The sequence below is a fragment of the Juglans microcarpa x Juglans regia genome, chromosome 7S, assembly GCF_004785595.1.
Source record: "Juglans microcarpa x Juglans regia isolate MS1-56 chromosome 7S, Jm3101_v1.0, whole genome shotgun sequence".
Classification (NCBI taxonomy): domain Eukaryota; kingdom Viridiplantae; phylum Streptophyta; class Magnoliopsida; order Fagales; family Juglandaceae; genus Juglans; species Juglans microcarpa x Juglans regia.
The window spans coordinates 18,107,008-18,129,769 of record NC_054607.1 but is presented as its reverse complement, the minus strand read 5'-3'; the positions used below and the strand labels follow the sequence as shown (position 1 = coordinate 18,129,769).

Here is a 22,762-nt window from a genome sequence, read left to right as displayed (position 1 = left end):
GAAAATGGTGCCTTTTAGCGGAAAAAAATGAAAAGAAAAAGAGAGAACCAAAGCAGATGTATATCATGCATCGACAAAAATGGCAAGGAGTTAAGACGTCAACTTGAGAGTACAGCTTGGGAAGGTACATCAATCATACAAATGGATTTTCCTATATATATATATATATATATATATATATTTGCATGCTTTTTCCTGTCACATGCATGGATTATTGGTGGCCCTCCAATATCAGTGCTGCATGTAGCATAGTAGATATTTTCTATGTTGCACTGTTGATCGTAATAAACTTCGATCAGAACAACAGTTATAGCTAGCTGTTTTACTGACATTACACAACCACCCATAAAGCATTTTGATAAAACTTATAATAGCTATGTGTGTCTAGACATCTCCCAATTAAAGAGGGCTTAGATAACAGATGTTCCAACGTACGTCGTCTAATAGCCAGAAATTTAAAGACATTATCCACAGGTCTAGATCAAGTTATAATGATTACTAATTTGAGCACTTGCTGGCATGCATGCATGAGTTGCAGATCAGTACCATGGGAAAAACAGCAAAGATATTGTGAAAACATTACAAGAAATTAGGTCTTTTTCAACGTTCAAAATTATCGTAAATACATATAATAATCGTTACATTTGATCATTTCCGACGATTTATAAATCGTCGCAAGTTTGACGAAATCCTAAAGCTATTTTTGATCTATTTCGGCGATTTTAAAAAATCTTCACAAAAAACTACTATTTGCGACGATTTTAATCTGTCGCAAATTCCTAAAAAATCGACAGAAATGGTCTTCCCATTTACCATTAAAATCGCTGAGAAAAATTATTTCCGGCGATATGTATCGTCACAAAAAGCCATATAAATCACTGCAAATAACTCATTATTTTTTCTAGCGATTTTAAATTATCGTCGCTATTAAGTATTTCCAACGGGTAAGTTTCGCCGCAAAAGAATATTTCCGGCGAGTTAATGTAGCCGCAAATATATTTTAGCTATGCAAAAATATTTCCGGCGAATTTGACTAGCCGGAAAAGGTGTTTCAGAAAATAAAAATAAAAAATTCACAAAACAATATAGAGAAAATATTATACACATCCAAGTTTTGCAGGCTTCACAATTTTAACACTATGGATTGCCCTGATATTCTTTTTACATACTCAAAAAAGATCCACAAAGTCTATAGTAACTTAAATAAAGAACCCAAGATCTATAGTAACTACACTAAGAACTGCACCAAAACTAATCTCAGACTTGTTGAAAGGGAAAAAACAAAGTTGAGCAAGATCATTGAACTTAACAACAAAGTACTCTAAAAATACACATTTACAGGGAGCACACTGCAAGGATTGAAGAGTATCACAAGAATGCCAAATAAAATTTGCCAATTAACAACAAAATTAATGTAATTTAGTTAACTTTTTGTAGATTTTATTTTCTTGTCTTGCTAACAATCACATTGCAATAAATCAGTAGATTTAATTCTCTGTTCTCTTAACATTTCAACATCTTACTTTTCATTTTCTCTTCCTTTATTCCATCCCTCCATCTCAACCTCAAGAGGTGACATGAGAAGTACTAAGTGAACTCAAATTTCAACCAAAACCAGCTCTAAGCAACCAAAAACAGAATCCACAAAAAATATTATGCACATCCAAATATGTTCTTGCTCAAAAAAGATATTGCACAAGTGGGAAGCACAAAACCAAACTTACAAATGATCTAAAAACTAATAACAAGTGTCACCAAGCAAGTAAAATATCTGAGTTGTAAAAAATGATATGTAAGAAACCAAACCAAATAACAAATAATTCATCAATGAGTTGTGGTCATGCTCCTCAGTTCAAGGTGTTTGGCGTTCCAGTTCAAAAAAGTAACAAAAAGTGAAGATAATGGAAGTTAAGTTTAGTGAGCTGGTGACTTATCTGGTTTCTATGTTAAGTGAAGATGATTTGGCTATTTTTGCAACGACAGTGTATTAGGTGTGGAAGAGAAAGAATGTATTTGTTTTTGAAGAGAATGATACTCACATTACACAACAATCTAAAATGGTTTAGGTCTCCATTTTTTTCCTATTCATAAAAAACTTTCCAATATTTTACATCCAAATATTCCCAACATTAACTCATACACACAGCTCTCAAAATATGACCCATACTAACAACCTTAGGATGTGACAAATTAAGCTATTGATTGTATCTTTGGTTGTCATATGTCACTGGCACGTACCTACTCCCAAGCTTTGTTATGGTCATTTTTATTAACACGTTATATTTACTAACACTGAAAAAAATATTTAGTCACAAATGAGAACCACTTTATAATACAACAGAACAATATTATGACATTAAAACCATCGATCGAAATATCACATCAGTATTATCCTGTTTAGGATGTGTAACATTCATTCAAATAATTATTTAACTGCAATTTAAAGTATCAAGAACTTCACCGCCATCCCAAGAAACATCAATGTATAGGCCAAACAGCAGATTTTGAATGGTAACAAAGCTTCAGAATTCTTGTTCAGGCCAAATGGTACTAATACAAACAAATGAAAGCAACAAGACATAATAACATCAGTAGCTCACCTGTAACTGGAGTACAAAGGAGAGATTAGGATGTTTAAGGTATTCCTGCACTATAAACAAGAAACAAGTCGATAAAAAATCATTCCTCAATTATAATTGGAGCTATTAAAGTTTTACAAAGTCGAAGGTGGGAAATGAATGACAACTGAAAAAGGATCAATGACATTAATAGTTTCAACCATAAAGTACCAAGGAAGAAAGGAAGATTGCTTACCGCTATTAAAATAAGAATACATAAATAAAAGAATATTTCTTCACAGCCTACGTACAGTGGTCAGTGTATTAATTATATATTGATGCATGCAGTTTTCTTTCCAATCTTGACAGCCTCTATATTATTTCATTTCTTTAGAGCTTTAAAATTATTGATTTTTTCTTTTTCATGAGGAAAGATCCAAAATACATGCAGTACTAAGACGTTTAATGCATTTTGACTTGATTCAAAACTAGACATTAATTCATACCGAACTTCAACATGACTGGATACAGCTTATCGACCGATGATGATATTATATATGTGGGGAAAATACAAGTTAAAACAGATCTATGCAATTTGTCTAGACACATGATCCAGAAATTATTAGACTTCTTTAATATATATCGAACTGATCAAGCATTAATGCTATTATGCTACGTACTAATTAATTAGTTCTATTTGCATGCATGCAGCTTGCTTCATTTCAGAAACCAACCGCTAAAAGTACTTGATCACAAAACTTAATTAAGGAAGGTCCAAGCTGTCATATTTGGATAGATCTATATATACACTATCATATATAATAATTAATTAGTCAATGCATTATATATATATATATATAATTGAAATCATTATCTATATAAAGGATATGAATTCGTTCATCCCAAAAAACATGAGATGATTTCATAATTCATTCACCACGTTCCTATACGTAATTAGGAATATCACACAAATTAAGGGTGCAGTACAAAAACTATTATACATAATTTTTGCTATACAAAAGAATATTATACAAGAAAAATGATGTATACAATTTCTAGAGGCTGGTTCACGCAAGTACTTTATAAAAAAGTGAATCTCATCATGAAAAAGTGTTAAAAACTTACTTTTTCTTGATAGAATCTACATTTTTACCAAGAATTTTGTACAAGACTTGTACATTTAGAACTTATAACTAGCATTACTCTCATTATAAAAAAAATTAACTGTAAGCTAGCTTTAGATGCCACATTTCTCTCACATCTTTCTCATTCATTCAAATGTTGACAGTCTTCCATTCAATACAGTTTCAAACCACCACTTTTTTAGACACCACCAAAGCATGCACATGATCATAAGGACCCAAAATTTAGATAAACAGGAATTCACCGACTTCTCAATATGATAGAGGGAAGAAATAACAATTCAAATGCATCCCGCATGCAAAATTCAAGAAAAATAATATCAACAAAAGAATACAATAATCCATTAACCTTGGTGCAGAGGAAGAGAAATGCAATTATTAACATTTATCAAACAATAACTATCCCACCTTCTAAACACAGATCAAATGTCAACTTTCAAGTCAGTCTCAGTTATTCCAAGATTTAAAGAAAATCTTAAAACACAAAGGACAAGCTTAAGAGACCATCTGAATCAGAGCAACCTAAGAACTAATAAGAATTTCTTCTTGGATACACATATATTTCTATAGTACAGGTACAAAACACAAAACCCAATCTTTGAATAAACTAAACCAAGAAATCAAGCAAAGATAAAAGGAATGAAAAGAACCCATATGTGAAAACCGAAGGCAATATCAGGGGTGGTCGTGGTGGTAGCTTGGCGTGGAGTGGTGGCTCAGGAGGAGCATGACGGCGCTGAGGAGAGCTGGTGGTCGTGGGTTGCGAACAGAGCAAGGGAGAGAGGGAGGGCCTCGGGCTGCTCGGCTAGGCGTGGAGGAAAAGGGGGCTCCATCGGAGAACTGTCGACGGTGCCAAGGTGTGGGTGGTGGAGAACGGCGCCCCCAGCGGCGACGAAATAGAGAAATCCGAGAGAGAGAGGTGAGGCCAGGTTCCGGGAAAAGGCAAGAGATCGGCATGGGGGCTAGGGGAAAAGGAGGGAGTGGCTGTCGAGGTGAGGTGGTAGTGGCGTGGTGCGGTCGTCGATGACGGGCTGTGCGTGGCGGAGGCTTAAAGGAGAAGAGGGATTCGGGAGAGGGGGGGAGATGGCTCGAGGGAAACAAATGAGGGGAAAACCTAACGCGAGGCTTATAAATTTTATGTGTCTTTAGCGGCGATTTTCATTCGCCGCTAATAAGCTCTAATTGCCGCATATTTTGTTATGGCGACAATGTTCGCCGCAAACATCATTAATTACAGTAAGTTTTCTAATCAACGGAACATTAACACCGCTACAGTTAAAAATTATTTTTTGCGGCAACTCTAAAGATGAAAAAGTCACCGCAAAACGTAAAGTCTAAATTGTATACCTCCATTTCCCAACTTCGCACTGGAGATTGAGCGTCGCCTTGAAAATCGCTGGAAATAACATATATTTGCAGTGATTTCTTTAGCGACGATTTTAAAATCGTTGAAAAATACTTGATTTCTTGTAGTGAAATTTGGTACTATGTAGATCACAGCTTGCGTATACACACATTGTTGGAGTATAGCCTCTCAAATTGACAGCATGGAATTAAAGTCCAACGAAGAAAAGCTAAAGGCATAAGAGAAGAAGACTTAGAAGCCGTTATTTCTGTTATAGAGTTATTATGTAGTATAAATAGCAAAGACCTTCCTGTATTATATTATCAAGTATTTTTCATTTTGTTCAATTCAGATTACACAAGCTCTCGAGTTCTTCCAACTTTCTTCTCCGTTTTCAGTTTTCTTCTTCTATTCATTGAATTCTCAACACACATGTCATGCATATTAGAATAAAGGAAGAGGAAGAATAAGGCATTAAGAATTCCATTTGTATTTCTACAGTTGTAGATTATATTGTATTGGTTTTGCTTTCATAGACACACGCAGATGTGTATATACACTCGAGAAGGGAATGCAGAGAATAAAAATACTCATTACACAATCTGTTAATAACAGAACGCACTAATTGTTGAAGAAAATTGTGCAGATACAGTAATCTGAAAAAAATGCCACTTTGAGGCGTGTAGAACACTATCTTTAAAGTGATAATTGCCTCCACTCGAAAGAGTTTGCTACCGGGTTACAAGCAATTCACCTCTAGGATACAATAAAGTCACCAACTGCAGATAGCAATTTTGAAGTTTTTCCTTCAGAGTTTCTCTACAAAATTGTGTAAGTGACTGAAGATATGAGAGAATGAATGAATAAATTCGTGGGTCTCATCCCCTATTTATAGAGAATGAAGTGACACCATGTGAAATGTGACAACTCTTAACTCGTGACTTTTCAACTAGCAGTTATTGGTTTAAAGGTTATGATGTTTCACTTAAAGACCAAAGGATATGTGCCTAGCCTAGTGGTCAGTAGGCACCTCCCTTGAGAAGGGAGGGCATTGATTTGAGTCTCCAGAAGTGCATTTTCAATTAAATTGATTTTTGAAACATTGCACCCTATCAAAGTACCTATTCGGCCCATGTGCAAACACCCAAGTGTTGTGACTCTTTGGCTTACGTGCAAGGCTTGGCCGGCCCAAGCATTGTGTCTGTCCAAGTCCAACATTTCACAAAATTATAAATCAAATTGCACTTGTGTTTCAAACTCCTACTCTTTAATTTGAAACAACACACCATTACCAACCAATGCATCTCTTTGAGATAATGGTTCACGTAAATAAAGAATAACCCATATTCAATGAACTCACATATTTAATATTACAATCTATAATAAATATAACAGCTGTCACTAACATAATGTGATATTCTTGAATCTTGTTGCTGTGGTGGAGCTTTCCAGGTCACCAACTGAGCCATTGTGCTTGCGAGGTGGATTTGTGTAGGTCACGTTGATAATGCATGTGTGACCTTAAGTAATGCCAAAACTATTCATTGGCATTTCCCTACTGATCTTCATGAACCCTAACATCGCAAAGGAAGCTGATCAGAGGTCGTTAATGCATGTGAAACAGGATCACACCTTTAATGTTGAGACAGGCAGAGGGGGCTAGAGCGCCTAGTACTCTGTGTGTGTGTATATATATATATATAGTTATATATATAGCACCTGAAAGAGTCGTGCGTAGCCAGCTAACATAATTAAACTATCTTAATTCCATCCCTAGAATTAGTGAATAAATATATACATGCGCAATGTTAGAAGTAATATATCTTAAATGATTAAACTTTCATTTTCCATTTATAATTAGTTTAATCTTTTGGAATAACTTCATGCTTTAATTAGCTTCTGCGAGTACTATATATATATATATATTGATATAATAAATTCACGAGACCATGAAAATATTGTAACGAAGATAAGGTCAGTATGGGGCTATAGATCATAGAGGACGTGGGACCTTTAATATTTAACGTGACTCTTGGATCAGGATCATATATAGGATATTGAATATATCTGATCATTGATATATTGGACAGATGCATGTACTACTGTGCATTTTACGTCGAAGTGCCTTTAAGAAAACAACAAGCTGGAGAAGCTAAAGCAGTAGGGTCAAGCGCCTGTAGTACTGTACCCCAAAAATGATCATAGTTTGAGGACCCCAATAACAACAAAGTAATTAAGATGATCATCAAGAAGTTTTAATGCAGTGCATGATGCTTGTCCCCACTATGAAAATATCTGCTATATATTTACCCGGAAGGACTAGTAGTACTCTAGCTATAATATATATATATATATATATATATATATATATATATATATATATTGATCATGTCACATGCCATTAATGGTGGTCGATCTAGAATCACATGGCAACAGCCTCAACTATGGCGGATCCATGTTGGCACCTTGTCGTAGTACTACTCTTTACCTTATTAGTCGATTAGATCAATAGCACTTTGGTCGGAGTTGTACGTACGTGACATTTTAACTTATAATAATAATAAAAATACTAAGAAATACCACATGCATGAAGTCATCATGACTCATATATGAAGATGCACGAGTCTCAGTACCCGGTATACCGTCATTAATATAAAATATTGGTGGCATGCATACATGCATGCATGCATGCATGAGAAGATCGATGGAGTCAACGCATGCATTTCTTGTCTTTCACCGGTAGCTGAGGATGTTCTGCATTAATTGCCGGTTTCTGCATATATACATAGAACATGCTATTGAAGTAGTTAGATTAATTATAATGTGGTTGAGAACATAACATCTTGCCAAAAAAACTGTTCGATCTTCAACTGCACATGGAAGAATAATAGGGAGAAATTAAAGAGGCATTGAAGTTAAAAAGACAAGAAGAAGAAGAAGAAGATTTATATTATATATATATCTGCAGTGTTGGAGAAGGGAATCATATTATATATATATATATATATGTATAATATATATGATTGGAATATATATATATATATATATGTAGTAAAGTTGGTAACTCCAATCGCTGATTAATTATGGACAAACCATCTACTTGAAATAATTAGTCATTTAAATATTAATCCATTCCTCTCATCTAATACATCATGAGCAGCTTAGATCTAATTGCACCAGCTGTAAAAAGATGAGTTGATCAGTATATCTCTAATCTCTAATCATTATATATCTCTAATTCCTAGAAAGCTAAAAGCCCCACAACTTTTATATATGTTAATAATTATCAACTTTATGGACAATTAAACTCCGGTTTGGATTGAAAACTCATCTCATCTCATTATTATAATTTTATCAAATTTACACATAAAATATAATAAACAATTCAACTTTTTCAAATTTCAAAACAATAATAATATTAAAAAATAATATTCTAATAATATTTTATTAAATTTATCTAAAACTATCTCAATTAAAGTATAGTGCATGAATTTCATTAGTTGGGTTCCTTTTGGTTCCAATACAGAATAAATCTTTTTTCACATTAATCAAGATTATCATTATCAATTAAGGTTGAATATTTGCCCCCATGATGATTGAAACATGATAAGAAGATCCTAATTGGATTTCTATATTCATAATTATCATTATTTTAGTAGTAATTAAGGCTAGAAATCATTGCTGTTTTTATGATCTTTAATAGTATGGTTGTGTCCTTAACCTACTCCCATTCATCATGCTCATGATCAGTCTATTTAAGAGTTCTTTTAAATCATAACATATTTTATATAAATAAAGATAAAAAGAAAAAAATTTAGCAACTCTCAGTATAATTAAAGGAATGAATGGATTTCTTAATTACTAATGGGTTTCTCGAGAAGTTAGATTAGATGAGAAATTATCATCTCATCTTAAAATATCTCATAATTTTCTTCTCAAATATTAGTTAAATATAAAACATGACTTTTCAATTTCATATTTTCAATTTTTTGAATCTAATCATTACAACTTTCTCAAACTTTCGAATAAAATAAAAAAATAATACAAATTTTTCAAATTTAAAAAAAAAATATATTTAAACAATTTTTTAATATTATAATATTTTTATTCAACTTTTTCTTTCTACTTTCTTAAAATTTAATAAAATATCTTAACTCAAACTATTTCACTATTATTTATAAATTATTTTATTACTATTTATAATTTTTTTTTATCTCACCTCATTATCCAAATATGTCTTTAATCTAAATTGTTTATCGTAGAAGTTACTTCGCAAATTAATGGATGTGTCCAAATTAAAGTAACTTTTTTACTCCAGCAAATAAAGTGCCAAAAGTCACCTACAACCTAATTATCACTGTTTACATGCTGTGTGCATAGAAATACCACACTATAATGAATGATAGAGTTACCTGATCCTAAAGCAACCCTTTTCACCTACCCTACTCTTCCCACGTCCCAAAACCCACTTTTGGTGTAATTCTTTTGATCTACTCTTTCCAGCGACCTTTTCACATCTGAAATTGAATCCCCAACCTAATTCACCAATTACCACTATATCTAGACCTTGATGCTAATGATTTTCTGAAAAATTAATGGTTGATATCCTAAATACACTTTGGGTGGATATATTTTTTAAGTTTGTTGGACTATTCAAATTTATAATCAATAAATCAACCAGATAGTAAATAATCAACACATCAATTTTGGCAATGAAGTAGAAACTGATCATTTGAAAAATATCTTCAAAATCTAAAACCATTTCGAGTGTAAGTCATCATCTAAAATTTACTATATAAATTAAGTTTGTCACAATATATATAGAAATACTAACAAGACCGTTGAAGTAATTAAATTTGACTTGTAACACCAGGAATATCCACTTGATCTCTTCACCTTGGCAGTTGCAGACTATTGACCTTTCTATAATTTCATCACGATTTTTGCATTAATGATAACACCGAAAATCCTTCCGATCAATGAACACGTTCACACCAATAGACTCGACGATATTCTAACACAATTGCAATATGATGGAGGTTTATTTATCAAGAGAGAATCGAACTTCAATGCGCAATGAATCATCTTAGAGCTTTCTCTCAAGAATATAATGAATATTGCAATTCTAGCCTCTCTCCACGACCATGCATATTATTTTATATATATTTACGGCTTGAGTAGACCACTTAAAAAGTCTATATCCTAATAAAAAGGGAATCTTGACATTTTTACTCGGGTTAAGTGTTGAGTGAACTATTTGCCCAATTTTTTGGTCGTGATATTTTTGAACTCTTTTGACCCTCTAAATATTAGAATTCAAAGATCATTGTGAAACATGAATTTGTAGATAATTGAATTAGCTTTCTCATGACGCTATCAAGTTAATCCCATATGGAAATCAAAGTGATGACCGATTTATTCCAGCTAAGTCGATCTCATTGGATCTTGCGAGTTTGTCATTTTTGCACTTTTTGTTTCGATTGCAACCTAAACGTTACTCAACTATTTACAACTCAATTGAATTAATTTTTTTCATAAGAACGTGCGAACATATTAATTTTACACTAACAATTTCTATAATTTTTTTTTTCTTTTTCTGTAGGTCAAAGGAACATTGTTTTGTAGAAAGTATAAATAAATTTGTGTTTTATTTCATAACCTAAAATACAACTCTAATGAGTTTATATTCTTTTTTAATGTATAAATTTTAATTTATAATTTAAATTATATTACAATTTAGGTAAATTTTAGACCCAAAAATAATTTATAGACTCAATGAGTCATTGGATTGAGCGGGGTGCGGTTTCAACCCCACTCCTAGTACCGGGGCAGGCGGCCCGCTCCCGCTGCCCACCTCTAGTTTTAGCATATGCAAACTCTTCATCCTATGTTTGAAAAAAAAAATATAGATTATAGATTTATCTATTTTCTTAAGAGTAGTGCTAAAACTATAAAATGATTCCATAAAAGTAAATTTACAAACTGATATAGTTTAATATAATACATTAGAACTTATTTACAATAAAAATAGTTTTACAATTTAATATACCACTTTAAACTACGTCAATTTGTAAACTTATTTTTGTGAAATTTTTTATGACAAACATTTCTCTATTTTTTTTTTAAAGGAATACGTCTAACAACTATACAAATTATTTCTTTCTCATTTTATATTGAATAAGATAATTTATATATATAAATTATATAACTACAGTTTTTTTTAATTCCTTTTGCTTAAAAGTTTTCATATGATTAAAAAACGATTATGACAATAATGCAACACCAAATATATTACAGCTTAATTATTATTACATATTAAAATATTAATATTTTTTATTTTTAATACAAAATTTCTGTACTTGCAACAGTTTAAAAATAAATAAAATAATAATTTTTTTATATTCAGTTGTAAACAAAGTGTAATATAGCTGTCAACAAAATTTCGGAACTTGCTTCGTTTGGTTATTTAACTATTTTTAACTTATCTCAACTCATCGTTACAATTGTTTTAAATTTTAATATAAAATATAATAAACAATTCAACTTTTTCAAATCTTAAAATAATAATAATATTAAAAAATAATATTCTAACAATATTTTATCAACTCAACTCAACTAAACTCAACTCACTTCAATATCTAAACACATTCTAAATATAATGTTACTGTTTAGAAAGCTATCTCGATTCGCGAAGAAATTTCCGAGAAAGTGAAATCCGCCACGTGTCGGTACCTCGTCCGCCCCAAAGTTTGTAGACGTTGGCGTTACGGCAATCTATATATATTATATTTATATTCAGAAATAAGTCGCAGCTAGCTCTCCCTCTTCCCTCCCTCCTCTTCCTCTTCCCTCTCTCTCTCTCTCTCTCTGTAACTTTTCCTTATTCTCTCTCCGTAACTTTCTTCACAGCTAGGGTTCCTTTTCCTTTACTTCAAAATCATTTCTGGATTGAACTTCTCTGGTACGTCTCTTTTATCTTTCATACTCTATCTTGCGCTTTAATTTTTCGGAAACGAGTCTTGTGTACTTCAAATGCCGTGTTTTGGTCTCTCTCTCTCAATGCGATATGTCTCGGCTTTTTTTTTTTTTTTTTGAGTCATTTGAATGATCTATTCTGCAGAATTTATTATGTTAGTCGGTTTTCGTCTTCCCTCTGCTTGGTTTCCGGGAAAGGTGGAGAGAGCAATGGAAAATATCAGTTTGAATCTTTCTTTTGGGATTCTGAAAGTAGCAATGTCCCGGTGGAGCCATTTGAGTGGGCCAAATAGTTTTTTCTGTCCCAATTTCGTGGAGTTTGGTCTATCTGGAATTCCAAATTCTATATGCAGGATTTTATTTTATTTGATTTTCTCGGCAACCAAATAGAGTATGAGAAAGTAAATGAACCTTTGGGGATTCTTACAAACAGAGATTTATCTACCCGTGGAGTCATTGGAGTGGCAAAAATAGCTTTTTCAGGCTCAATTCGGCGTTGGTTGATCTATCAGGGATTCTAAATTCTAGAAATCTGATATGCAGGATTTTATCATATTTGATTTTCTTGGAAACCAAACAGAGTATTGAGAAATTGAATGGTTAGTTGCAGTGGTTTTTGACTATTGGAATTCAGCTAACTGCTTGCTAAATCTTTGTTTTTAAGGTATTGAAATTGGAAAAAAATATATTATAAGTTTGTTTGATGATTTTGAATTCAAGGCTAGATTAGGATTGAGTATAGTGGAGGTGACTGGTTTTTAATTGCTGCAGAGAAAAGCATAGGACTCAGTTGCCCCTGGGATTCATGCTGGGTGCAATTCCGATTGTGATGAAAATGATGGCCTTGACACTGATGCGGATGCGATGATCAGATTTTAATGGAAACGATCCAATTTTACTTCCTTGGAATAAATGCGTTTTTTATGCATTTCAAGCTAACAGGTTGATTGCTTGTAGTGTCAGATTAGAAGAATGGCTATTGCTGGCCTACACAACGTTACTGTGCTCGACTCTTCTTTCCTTAGGGTATCTCATTCTCAAGCATCAGGGCAGCAAGTTGATGAAGGGAGAGTCAGTTCCCAGGCATCCTCGTTATTGCAGATGTGGCGGGAGCTTGAGGATGAGCATGTGGCGAGTCGCTTCCCGCAAGAAAGAGTTGTCCCACGGAGGAGTGATAGGTTGATTGCTGACCACTCAAAGGGTCAAGGTTCGGATACTGATAGTAATGAACATGGGGGTGGTTGGGAGGTCACAAGTCTGACTGAGAGCGAGTATGGAGCATGGTCTCAAATTCAAATTGGCTCACCAAATGAAAATATTGATTCAAGCAATTTTAACTGTGAACATTCTTCAGATTTTGGGGAAGTTGAAAGGGAGAGGGTGAGACAGATTTTTCGGGAATGGATGAACAGTGGTGTGAGGGAACATCCGTCAAATGTTTCTCATATTAACAACAGCCCAAGGGCAGAGTGGCTGGGTGAAACAGAGCAGGAGAGAGTGAGAATCATAAGGGAGTGGGTACAAATGAATAGCCGGCAGAGAGGTGCTTTTAGTGACATTAGAGAAGAGCAAGCTGCTGATATCAGTACTCAGATTGAGCAAATTCGTGATGGATTGGTTGTTCACCAGAATGAAGGCCGGACTGAGCATAGCAGGAGGGGCATTCGGAGATTATGTGGCAGACAAGCTTTGCTTGATATGATAAAGAAGGCTGAGAGGGAAAGGCAAACTGAGCTTCAAGGCTTGTTGCATTGTCGCACTGTATCACAATTTGCTCACAGAAACCGTATTCAGGTTAATGGCTGAAAAGTTTCTATAAATTTTGCAATTTCTGTCTTTTCCTTGGTTTTTGACTTTTCTGCTCTTTCTACTTTTGCGCATAAACTTAGTCAACTGTTTTTTAAGTATAAACTTTGTCAACTGTTGTCCCATGAAATTGGTATAAAATATGTAAGATATGGGGACTTGGAAAATATCAGTGAAGACTAGATTTTGATCCTAGAAGTTTTTTTTTATTTTTTATTATTCATTTATTGTATTGGAAAGTCCTAGAGTGGAGGGAGGATATCCACGCTTTAATATAAAGATATTCACATATCGACTAGACAAACTTGTAAAATGTTCCAGTTAAGAGTTCCCAACCTTGGATACAGCAAATCAGTTCTGCGGGTCCTCATAAAATGAATGACAACGAGAGATATGAAAGCTGTTAATTTTATAGGTTTTCTTATAAGTAAAAATAAACTTTTGCTTTGTTTCCTTTGTATTAACTAAACTTCAATTTTCTCTTTTAACTTTGGTGACTAAAACAAAAAAGACTTCCTTAAATTATGTATTGTACTTTGCATAAGAGAAAGGTACTGTTCTTTACTATTAAACCAATAGCTATTGCCTTTTCAAAATTGTAGGTTTGCCATCATTGAGAACAGAGAGAATCTTCTGTCTAATTTGTAATATTCACAAGGAAAGAAAATGCAATTAAATGTGTACTGTTCTTGTCAAATGAGTTGCCTTTGAATCAGTCCTCAATGGCTCTGCAGTTTCTGGTGGAGAGAGGAGGGGGGGGGGGGGGGGGGGGGGGGGGGGGGTCGTGAATTGAAGTATCAGTTGTTGCTGTGAATCTCAAATTTAAGTGTTAACATCTTTGAGGGAAATATTAATCCATGATGTGGATATTTCTGTTTAATATGATATTACCTATAGAAAAAATCTGTTTAATGTGGTATTGCTGAAGGACATATTAATCTACGTTTCTTTGACGGATATTGATGTGTATTTTATGTATTCATAAAACAAAAGCTCTGCTATATTTACCAATATCTTAGTTATTAGAAGATCATGGATAATTACTATTTTTTAGTTTTTCTTTTGTCATATTAGTGGGCCAACTTGATTTGTTGATGCTTGCAAAAGGCTAGTTTGCATTGAGGTTTGTTCATTGTTATAGAGTTGCATTTAACCTTTCTGTTCCTTTGCCTGTTTATGGTGCAATTCTGTTATATTGCTTTTGTGATGCTGGAATTTACAGCATTGGAAAATTTGCATACAAAATGTAACACAACCATTTGATTCATTTTTTGCAGTCGTTACTTAGAGGTAGGTTTTTGCGAAATGACCAATTGGTTGAGAATGAGAGACCTGCTTCCCTGGCAGAAACTGAGCTAGGTTTGTTGAGGCAAAGACATACTGTATCTGGTCTGAGGTACCACTTCTTTATACCATGATCATATCAAAGAGCTCGGTCAATTGTTTTTATGTGATATATTGTTTTTTTGCTACTATATTGTGTCAATGTTAACTTCCGTTGAAACATTAAAAAAATGGCTGCAGACTGCTAGAAGTTTATATTGATAATATTCTTGTTTACACGCCAGGATGCAAATTCCATGCAGGTACTAGCTCTGGAAATTTGTTTATACTTTAGTTGTTGACCAGGTGTTAACATTCGCTTCCAGCTCAGTGGCACTGCCATTTAATCCTTGCCTTAAGAGCATAAACCACTATCACTCTTTTTTTGATGACCTCTGGAAGATAATTATGCTAGATTCTGTACGAACTCTCTCTTAAAATCAAACATGAGTTTCTCCCTGTGTACTTGGGCTTTTGCCTATTCTTATGAATAAAATCTCTTGATTACCGATCAAAAAAAAAAAAAAAAAAAAAAAAAAGAAATCAAACGTGAGTTTACGACGCTTCACTTGCACAGGAGAGGAGTTTACCTAGAAAAGCATTTGCCTGACTTCTTTCCTTTATTCCTTGTGTTTAGGGTGGTAATCAAATTAATCCAAGTTATGTGTGTGAAGTATAAAGTATCTCTCTTTCATAAATTCATTTGAAAGTTCCCCTGTAAAAATAGAATCATTAAATTTTATGTAGTGCATATTTTAGGCACATGCTGCAGGTTCCATTCCCATAAAAACTGTTAATTCTTGTTTCTGCTGGGGACTTTATCCGACATTTCTTAAGATTTTAGACTTCTTTGCTAATAAATATACTTTTTGATTAATCACCAATAAATAGTTGCATATAAATGCTTAACAAAGCATGATTGCAGCGGAGACTCTTGTTGTGGCTTTCAAAAGTCCTGCATGATCGGGGGTCTTCCTCAAGTTTTATAGTTTATATTAGGAACATAGATTTTCTTACGTCTTGCAATAATACTGGGACCTGTATTTGCACAATAGCCTGGTAAAGTTGAACTAGTGGCATTGTTGATGTAGATGAATTTTGTCTCTTATTCCCTTCCATTATATAATTAGATATGCCGTGCATGGATTTTCACTGGATCCCAGTAAATGATTTGATATGAGAGGACAAGGTAAGGCACACTATGTTTCTGGTCATATTTGTATTTTGAAAATGGCACTGAGCAGTCCCTATTAAACAATTGAGATTAGATAAGATGACATAAGTGCCATTCTTACTTTGTCTTTTTCTTTCTATATTAGAAGATTAATGCTAGATACAATCATGGAGTGCGCAAGTGCTGCGTAATTTTTTTGAAAAAGAGTGGGGTCCATCATTAAAAAATTAATTTTTTTTTACGTAGGTCCCATATTTACTCAATTTTTTTTACAAAGATTGCGCAGCGCTTGTGCACTCTACGACCTGCAAATATCATTTCTCATATTAGAATTCTACATTAAGGGCTTGCTTGAACACTTAGAATATCTCAGATTATATGTGAATAATAGTGAAATGGTTTGTGAATAGTAGTAAAATGATTTGAGTTAAAATATTTTATTGGGTTTTGTGAAATGAGAGAGAAAAAATTGAATAAAAATATTATAAAGTTAAAAAATTGTTTTGAGTATAATTTTAATATTATTTGTGTTTTGAAAATTGAAAAAGTTGTATTGTTTTTTGTGTTTTGTTTGGGAGCTTAGGAAAGTTGTAATGATTAGATGAAAAACTTTAAGATTTAAAATTAAAATGTGTTTTGTATTTGAGTGATGTTTGAGAAGGAAATATCTGAGAATACCTGAGATCACTTGTGTTCCCAAACTAGCCCTAACTCTTTTATGTGCTGGCAGTTGCCTTTTGAGCTTCAAAATTGAGACAAGTTACTGAGTGATAGCAATTATCAGTTTTATGTAGAACTTTGGGCGTCTAACTGTAGTCAGACTTTATAACGGCTTTTAATTTCCCAAATATATGACTCATACTATGGATAATATTGACTAGGCTTGTGGTAGAAAAAATTTTCTGAAGCCTCTTTTTTCAAATACGCTGCAACTTGTTGGTCCTTACAAATAAGTACTCTCTATGGAGTTTGATTTTTCTTTGAAGCTGTAATTTTAGTGGTTTTATTTGTGTTGTTTGCTTCATTTTCTTTTGGGAGACAAGCATGGCAGTAATATTATATTATTCAGCCCATCAGCGTGAGTCACTGAGTGTATATCTGGGTTTTTTGAGGGAAAATTTTTTATGAGTAATAAATCTTTATTGATAAGCCCAAAAGGCGTAATTCAGGTATACAGGGAACTTACAACTTACAAGAGAAACACCTTTTTAGAAGGTGAAAAGGGTGCTAAAAATGCAGGCAAGTTGAGACCCTTAAAATCAATAGTTACAGTCCAAAGGAAGAGTGTTGATAAAGAAGTTCTTGAGCTCCTCCATTTGCCCGCTAGCAGTCCTTGAAGTGCCTATTGTTTCTTTCATTCCAAATACACCAAGTAAGGCAAATAGGGACCGTTTTGCAATTTGGGGGCTTCCACCTAGTCTTATCCAAGAATAAAAAGGCTCATCAATTCTTTTACATGCTATTATCTTTGAATTACTGCCATATATTTTTAGTTCAATTCTGTTGATCATTTAGCCGATAGTCACCATATTAGAGTTTGTGTGGGGATTTGAACTAGATTTTCTCCTTTTTTTTTTAAGTAATAAAGATTTTGTCCTTTTGTAACGTATTGGCAACCTCCTTGCGAACTTTTAGGCATAACATACTCCATGGACCCTAATTCTAGCCTAGGCATATACAAGGGCATCAGGGTGTTGATCTGAGCTAAGTAGCTAGATGTTGATCCTTCAATTAATATCTTGTTTGGTTCTGATCAAATGGGCTCAAAATTTAACAAAGGGAAGCCAGTGTTTTCTTTTTAAATATTCAAGAACCTGGGTTCAAGTAATTGATTAATTTTAATTTAAGGCTACATGTATCAACATGTTTGAAGAACAGCTAATCCTTTCTGTTCTTGAAACAATTGTGCACCTTGTTGAAAGGATTTTTAAACACAAAATAGAGAGCGATAACGCAGATGTGATTGAATGGGATATTCATGTTCTCAGTGTCTGCCAATTTAGGGCTTGCATTCTTCTAGATGGTGAACCATACGTGTGCGATAAAGTTTAATATTTAGATATATATTTAATTTCTAGCTCTGCGCTGGACTTCTCTCTCGTGGTCTCATGGTTGCGGTAAGATTTTCTGACCTGGACTAGACTGCAAGTAACGTATTTAACTACTTATCTTGGATTTATGGCAAGTGTAGAATTCACTTTTTCTAAGGCAAAAGTATACGTGAGTAACTGTTAACATATTTTCAGATATCATTTAGTTTTATGTTATCACTTGCCAAGTGCTATTGTAGTGATTGTTCTCATACTACTACTGATAAAAAAAAAAAATTGTTCTCATACTATATGTATCTTGGTTTACCTTCCAGTCCATTTCGATTTTGATCTTAAGTCAACAATGATCTTATACAGAGTCATTGCATTCTTTATATCTTATGACTGTTGTCTTTTCTGGATCCTATTGTTACTATGCGACTTTATGCCGAATTGTGCTGAGAATTTTTAGCTTGTTAAATGTATTTTTTTTCCAATTATTTAGTAGGGATGGTTGTTTTACTTCTTTTCAATAACACTATAGAAGCCGTTTCTTGGAATCAGGGAAGAAATTTGCTCCAGATTGGACACTTCTGTATGTGGTCAAGTAAGCTGCAGCCAATCTGATACCTCATATGACAATGAAATTAATGGCAACAGAAACAATCAATCTCAAGCAAACAATGCACAGGACGTTCTAGATAAACCTAGTGAACAATCTGAAAGTAATTATGAGGAGAGTATTAACCACAGGTTGGCAGATATTCAGAATGATTTAGAAGATGGTGCTGTTGAAGGTATTGGATGGCAAGGATCTAGTGCTTCTGAAGAACAGATTTCAGAGAATGAAGAATTTATTTATAGGACAGATGGCACTGATCAAAGCTTGAGTGGAAACTTGCAAGAAAACACTGTTAGTGAGTCCAATGAGTCAGGAGAACATAGTCATATGCAAGAATCTGATACAGAAATTAACGGACAATCTGATCCAGTTATTGTGGGAAGTTTGACTCATGGGTTGTCTGATCATGGTTCTAATTTGGATATTAATTGGCAAGAATCTGCCGCACAGGCGGAACTGTTGCCCGAACAAAATATGGAAACTGAGGAAAGAGACTCACAACATTCAAATGCTGAATATCATGAATGGAGGGATGGAATTAGAGAAGACATGGATGAAAATCTGTTGGGAATTACTTCCAACTTCCAAGGGTTTGGGAATGAAGCTATAGAACAGGTTCAACTGCAAGAAGCCCCAGAAGTGTGGAACGAGGATAATGGTGTTCAAGGGGCTGTGCAACATTGGTTAGAAGGGACTTCTGATCGGGAAGCTGTTCCAGTTCGAGGGGTTGCTACATTTTATTTTCCTGATGATGAAAATGTTCACAATGTGGAACTGAGAGAACTGCTAAACAGGTATGATATTTGCTACAGAAGGGCTTGTGCACTGAAGTGCTTTTAGATAAGCTTGTTATTCATAGAGTTGTGGCTAATTTTTCAGGAGAAGAGTTTCCAATCTTCTTCACAGCGGGTTCCGTGAGAGTCTTGACCAAGTGTTACAATCATACGTGGAAAGACGGGAAAGTAATGCTCCTATTGACTGGGAACTGCCTGGAACATCATCTTCTCATGAATTAGATGAACCAGATCTGGAGCATCAGAGTCAGAATCAGAATGAAGGTCAGGGGGATACTGTTGAGAGCCCACTTCCATTACCTTCACGGGCAATACCTTCTCGTCCACTCTACTATCTGGAGTCATACCATGACAACTGGCCACAGCATGACATGCACCAGCGTTCAGGAATTGTACGTTCATTTTTTTTTTTTTTGGGATGAAGAAATTGTGTGTTCATTGTTCCATAATAATTATTTGAAATTGAATCCTTTCTAAAAGATATGTCCAACCTGGAAAAATAGATCATTGCATGAACCTCATTTTTTTAACTTTTTATTTCTTACGAAGCTTGAAAGTACCATCATATTGTCCTTTTTTCCTGTTGGTCACCTGAGTTGATATCTAAAGTGAAAAAATAGATGGACTTGTGGTATTTGACTAATTAATACCACAAGTTATCCACTATGGTTTCATAACTGTCGACTTAATTTAATTTGTAGTTCACATCATCCATTTGGTGCAGGAGTGGGAGATTGTTAGTGATTTACGGATTGACATGGCTAGGCTACAGCAGAGGATGAATAGCATGCAGAGGATGATGGAAGCCTGTATGGATATGCAACTTGAGTTGCAACGCTCAATACGACAAGAAGTCTCTGCTGCCCTGAATCGCTCGTCTCCTATAGAAGGTCTGTATGGAATATTAATCTAGTTGTTTTTATTTTCTTTATTTTGCTCCTTTTCTGTTCTTTTTTCCTTCTCCCAATTCATTCTCCTACTGTTCCCTACTCCCTGTAATACCCCAGATTGTTTGTGATTTTGAATAAGATGGTGAATGAGAGAATCCCATATTTTCTTGGGAAGAAGAAGGAATTTTAAGAAACTCCGATTATAACGTTAATTAATCATTTTGGAGTATGGGCCCAGATGTGGCTTGGGCTACCTTTGGGTCGTTATAAATGGTATCAACGTTGATCCCAACCAGAAGTATAAGACTTCAGCTGTGCCCCCTATGATAGAATTGGTCTGAACGATGAGTAGTTAAGGGGAGAGATTGTAATACCCCAGATTTTGTGTATGATCGTGTAAACGAAGGTGGTGAATGAGATCTTACATTGCTTGGGAAGAAGTTTTTGCCCTTTATAATGAATTTCAAGGGATTTCAATTGTAACCTTGACTAGTTCTTTTGGATTAGGGGTTCAACTGCAGCTTGGGCCTTCTTTGAGTCATTACACCCCCCTCCAAAATAAGATATTCTTCACTTTCTCAAGGAGCAGTAGTTCATGTAGTGCTCTAGAGTGAGATTTATTGATTTGTACTTTCTTTGGGTGCAATTACCACTGTAGACGTTTTAGCTTAGAGATTGGATTCATTGACGATGTCTCTTAATGAGCTTTAGGAATTACAATAATTTCTTTTCAGATTTTTTCCTTCCATTTTTATATGGTTCTTTTAGCTATGTTGCTGAAATTTATCTAGCGCTAGCAGCCGGTTGCAGTGTCTGTCTTGATTGTCTGTCACTTGACCGCATTAATTGTCATGGGGTTGTTGCAGGAGGGTCTGAGGATGGTCTTCTAGAACATGAACCTCAATGGGATTGTGTGAGGAAAGGAATCTGCTGTATATGCTGTGATAGCAACATTGATTCTTTACTCTACAGGTAAATTTAAGTAGATCTGTATACAAAGCTGAGGTGGATTTACATAGAATGGCAGGATAATATATACTTGGTACTGCTGCTCATATATAAATAAATAAGCTTATGCTGTTTTTCCTTTAATTTCTCTGTTACAGATGTGGACACATGTGCACTTGTTCAAAATGTGCACGTAAGATGGTTCAAAGCAGTGGAAAATGTCCAATGTGTCGGGCACCGGTAGTTGAGGTGATCCGTGCTTACTCTATATTATGATTGGAAGAGTTATTAAGAAAGAAAATGTGGATTAAACACCAAAACCCTTTTTTTTTTTGTATTTTTTGTAAATTATTTCTTGTTTTTTTCTGGCTGGGTTATTGCCATATATGTACGCAACCATGATAAAAGTAATTGGAGTGGAAATTACAATTCTACTAAGGACACTACAAAGATTACTGTATTTTCTTACGGAGTAAATTCTTGACAAAAGATCGGTTTTTCGTGGGAAAAACCTTTTACCCACCAAATCTGTCCGTGGGAGTCTCGTGGCGTATAATTCGCCGTAAAAAGCATTATTATCCACGATAACTCTAACTCGTGGATAATATCAGTGTTTCTACACAGAACCTTTCGTGGCCAAAACTTCTATTTACGTGGCAAAAGGAAATTTAAGTTCTATGAATCTCGTGGTAAAACGACCAAGTCCCACGAGTACTACCGGTGCGTAGAACTATTACCCACCGATTGTATTTTGTCGGAAATAAGGATGTGTTAAATATGCATGACAGTTTACCATGAAATATGATGGTGGGTAAAAGGGTCAAGTACCACGAGTAGAATCGGTGGGAAAAACTATTACCCACCCTTACCGCTTGTGGGAAATAAGTTCGTGTTAAATTTTCATGCTAGTTTACTCATGAAATGTGATGGTGGGTAAAAGGATCAAGTCCCACGAGTAAAATCGGTGGGTAAAACTATTATCCACCCTTACCGCTTGTGGGAAATAAGTTCGTGTTAAATTTTCATGCTAGTTTACCCATAAAATGTGATGGTGGGTAAAAGGATCAAGTCCCACGAGTATAAACTGTGGGTAAACTATTACCCACCCTTACCGTTTGTGGGAAATAAGGATGTGTTAAATATGCATGATAGCTT

General features: G+C 34.4%; 1 protein-coding gene across 3 annotated transcripts; it reads left to right on the top strand.

Moving 5' to 3' along the window:
• Positions 1-11,856: 11,856 nt before the first annotated feature.
• On the top strand, positions 11,857-22,039 carry LOC121241016. Of its 3 annotated transcripts, XM_041138586.1 has the most exons (9): positions 11,857-12,006; positions 12,166-12,684; positions 12,792-13,814; positions 15,104-15,222; positions 18,918-19,769; positions 19,855-20,161; positions 20,494-20,659; positions 21,526-21,631; positions 21,766-22,039. In XM_041138586.1, the coding sequence occupies exons 3-9, from the start codon at positions 12,993-12,995 to the stop codon at positions 21,881-21,883; spliced, it is 2,490 nt and encodes an 829-aa protein (XP_040994520.1). In that variant the 5' UTR covers positions 11,857-12,006; positions 12,166-12,684; positions 12,792-12,992; the 3' UTR covers positions 21,884-22,039. The 3 variants fall into 3 exon arrangements, with proteins under 3 accessions (XP_040994520.1, XP_040994521.1, XP_040994519.1); XM_041138587.1 differs by lacking the exon at positions 12,166-12,684 and having other exon boundaries at positions 13,046-13,814; XM_041138585.1 differs by lacking the exon at positions 12,166-12,684.
• Positions 22,040-22,762: the final 723 nt, after the last annotated feature.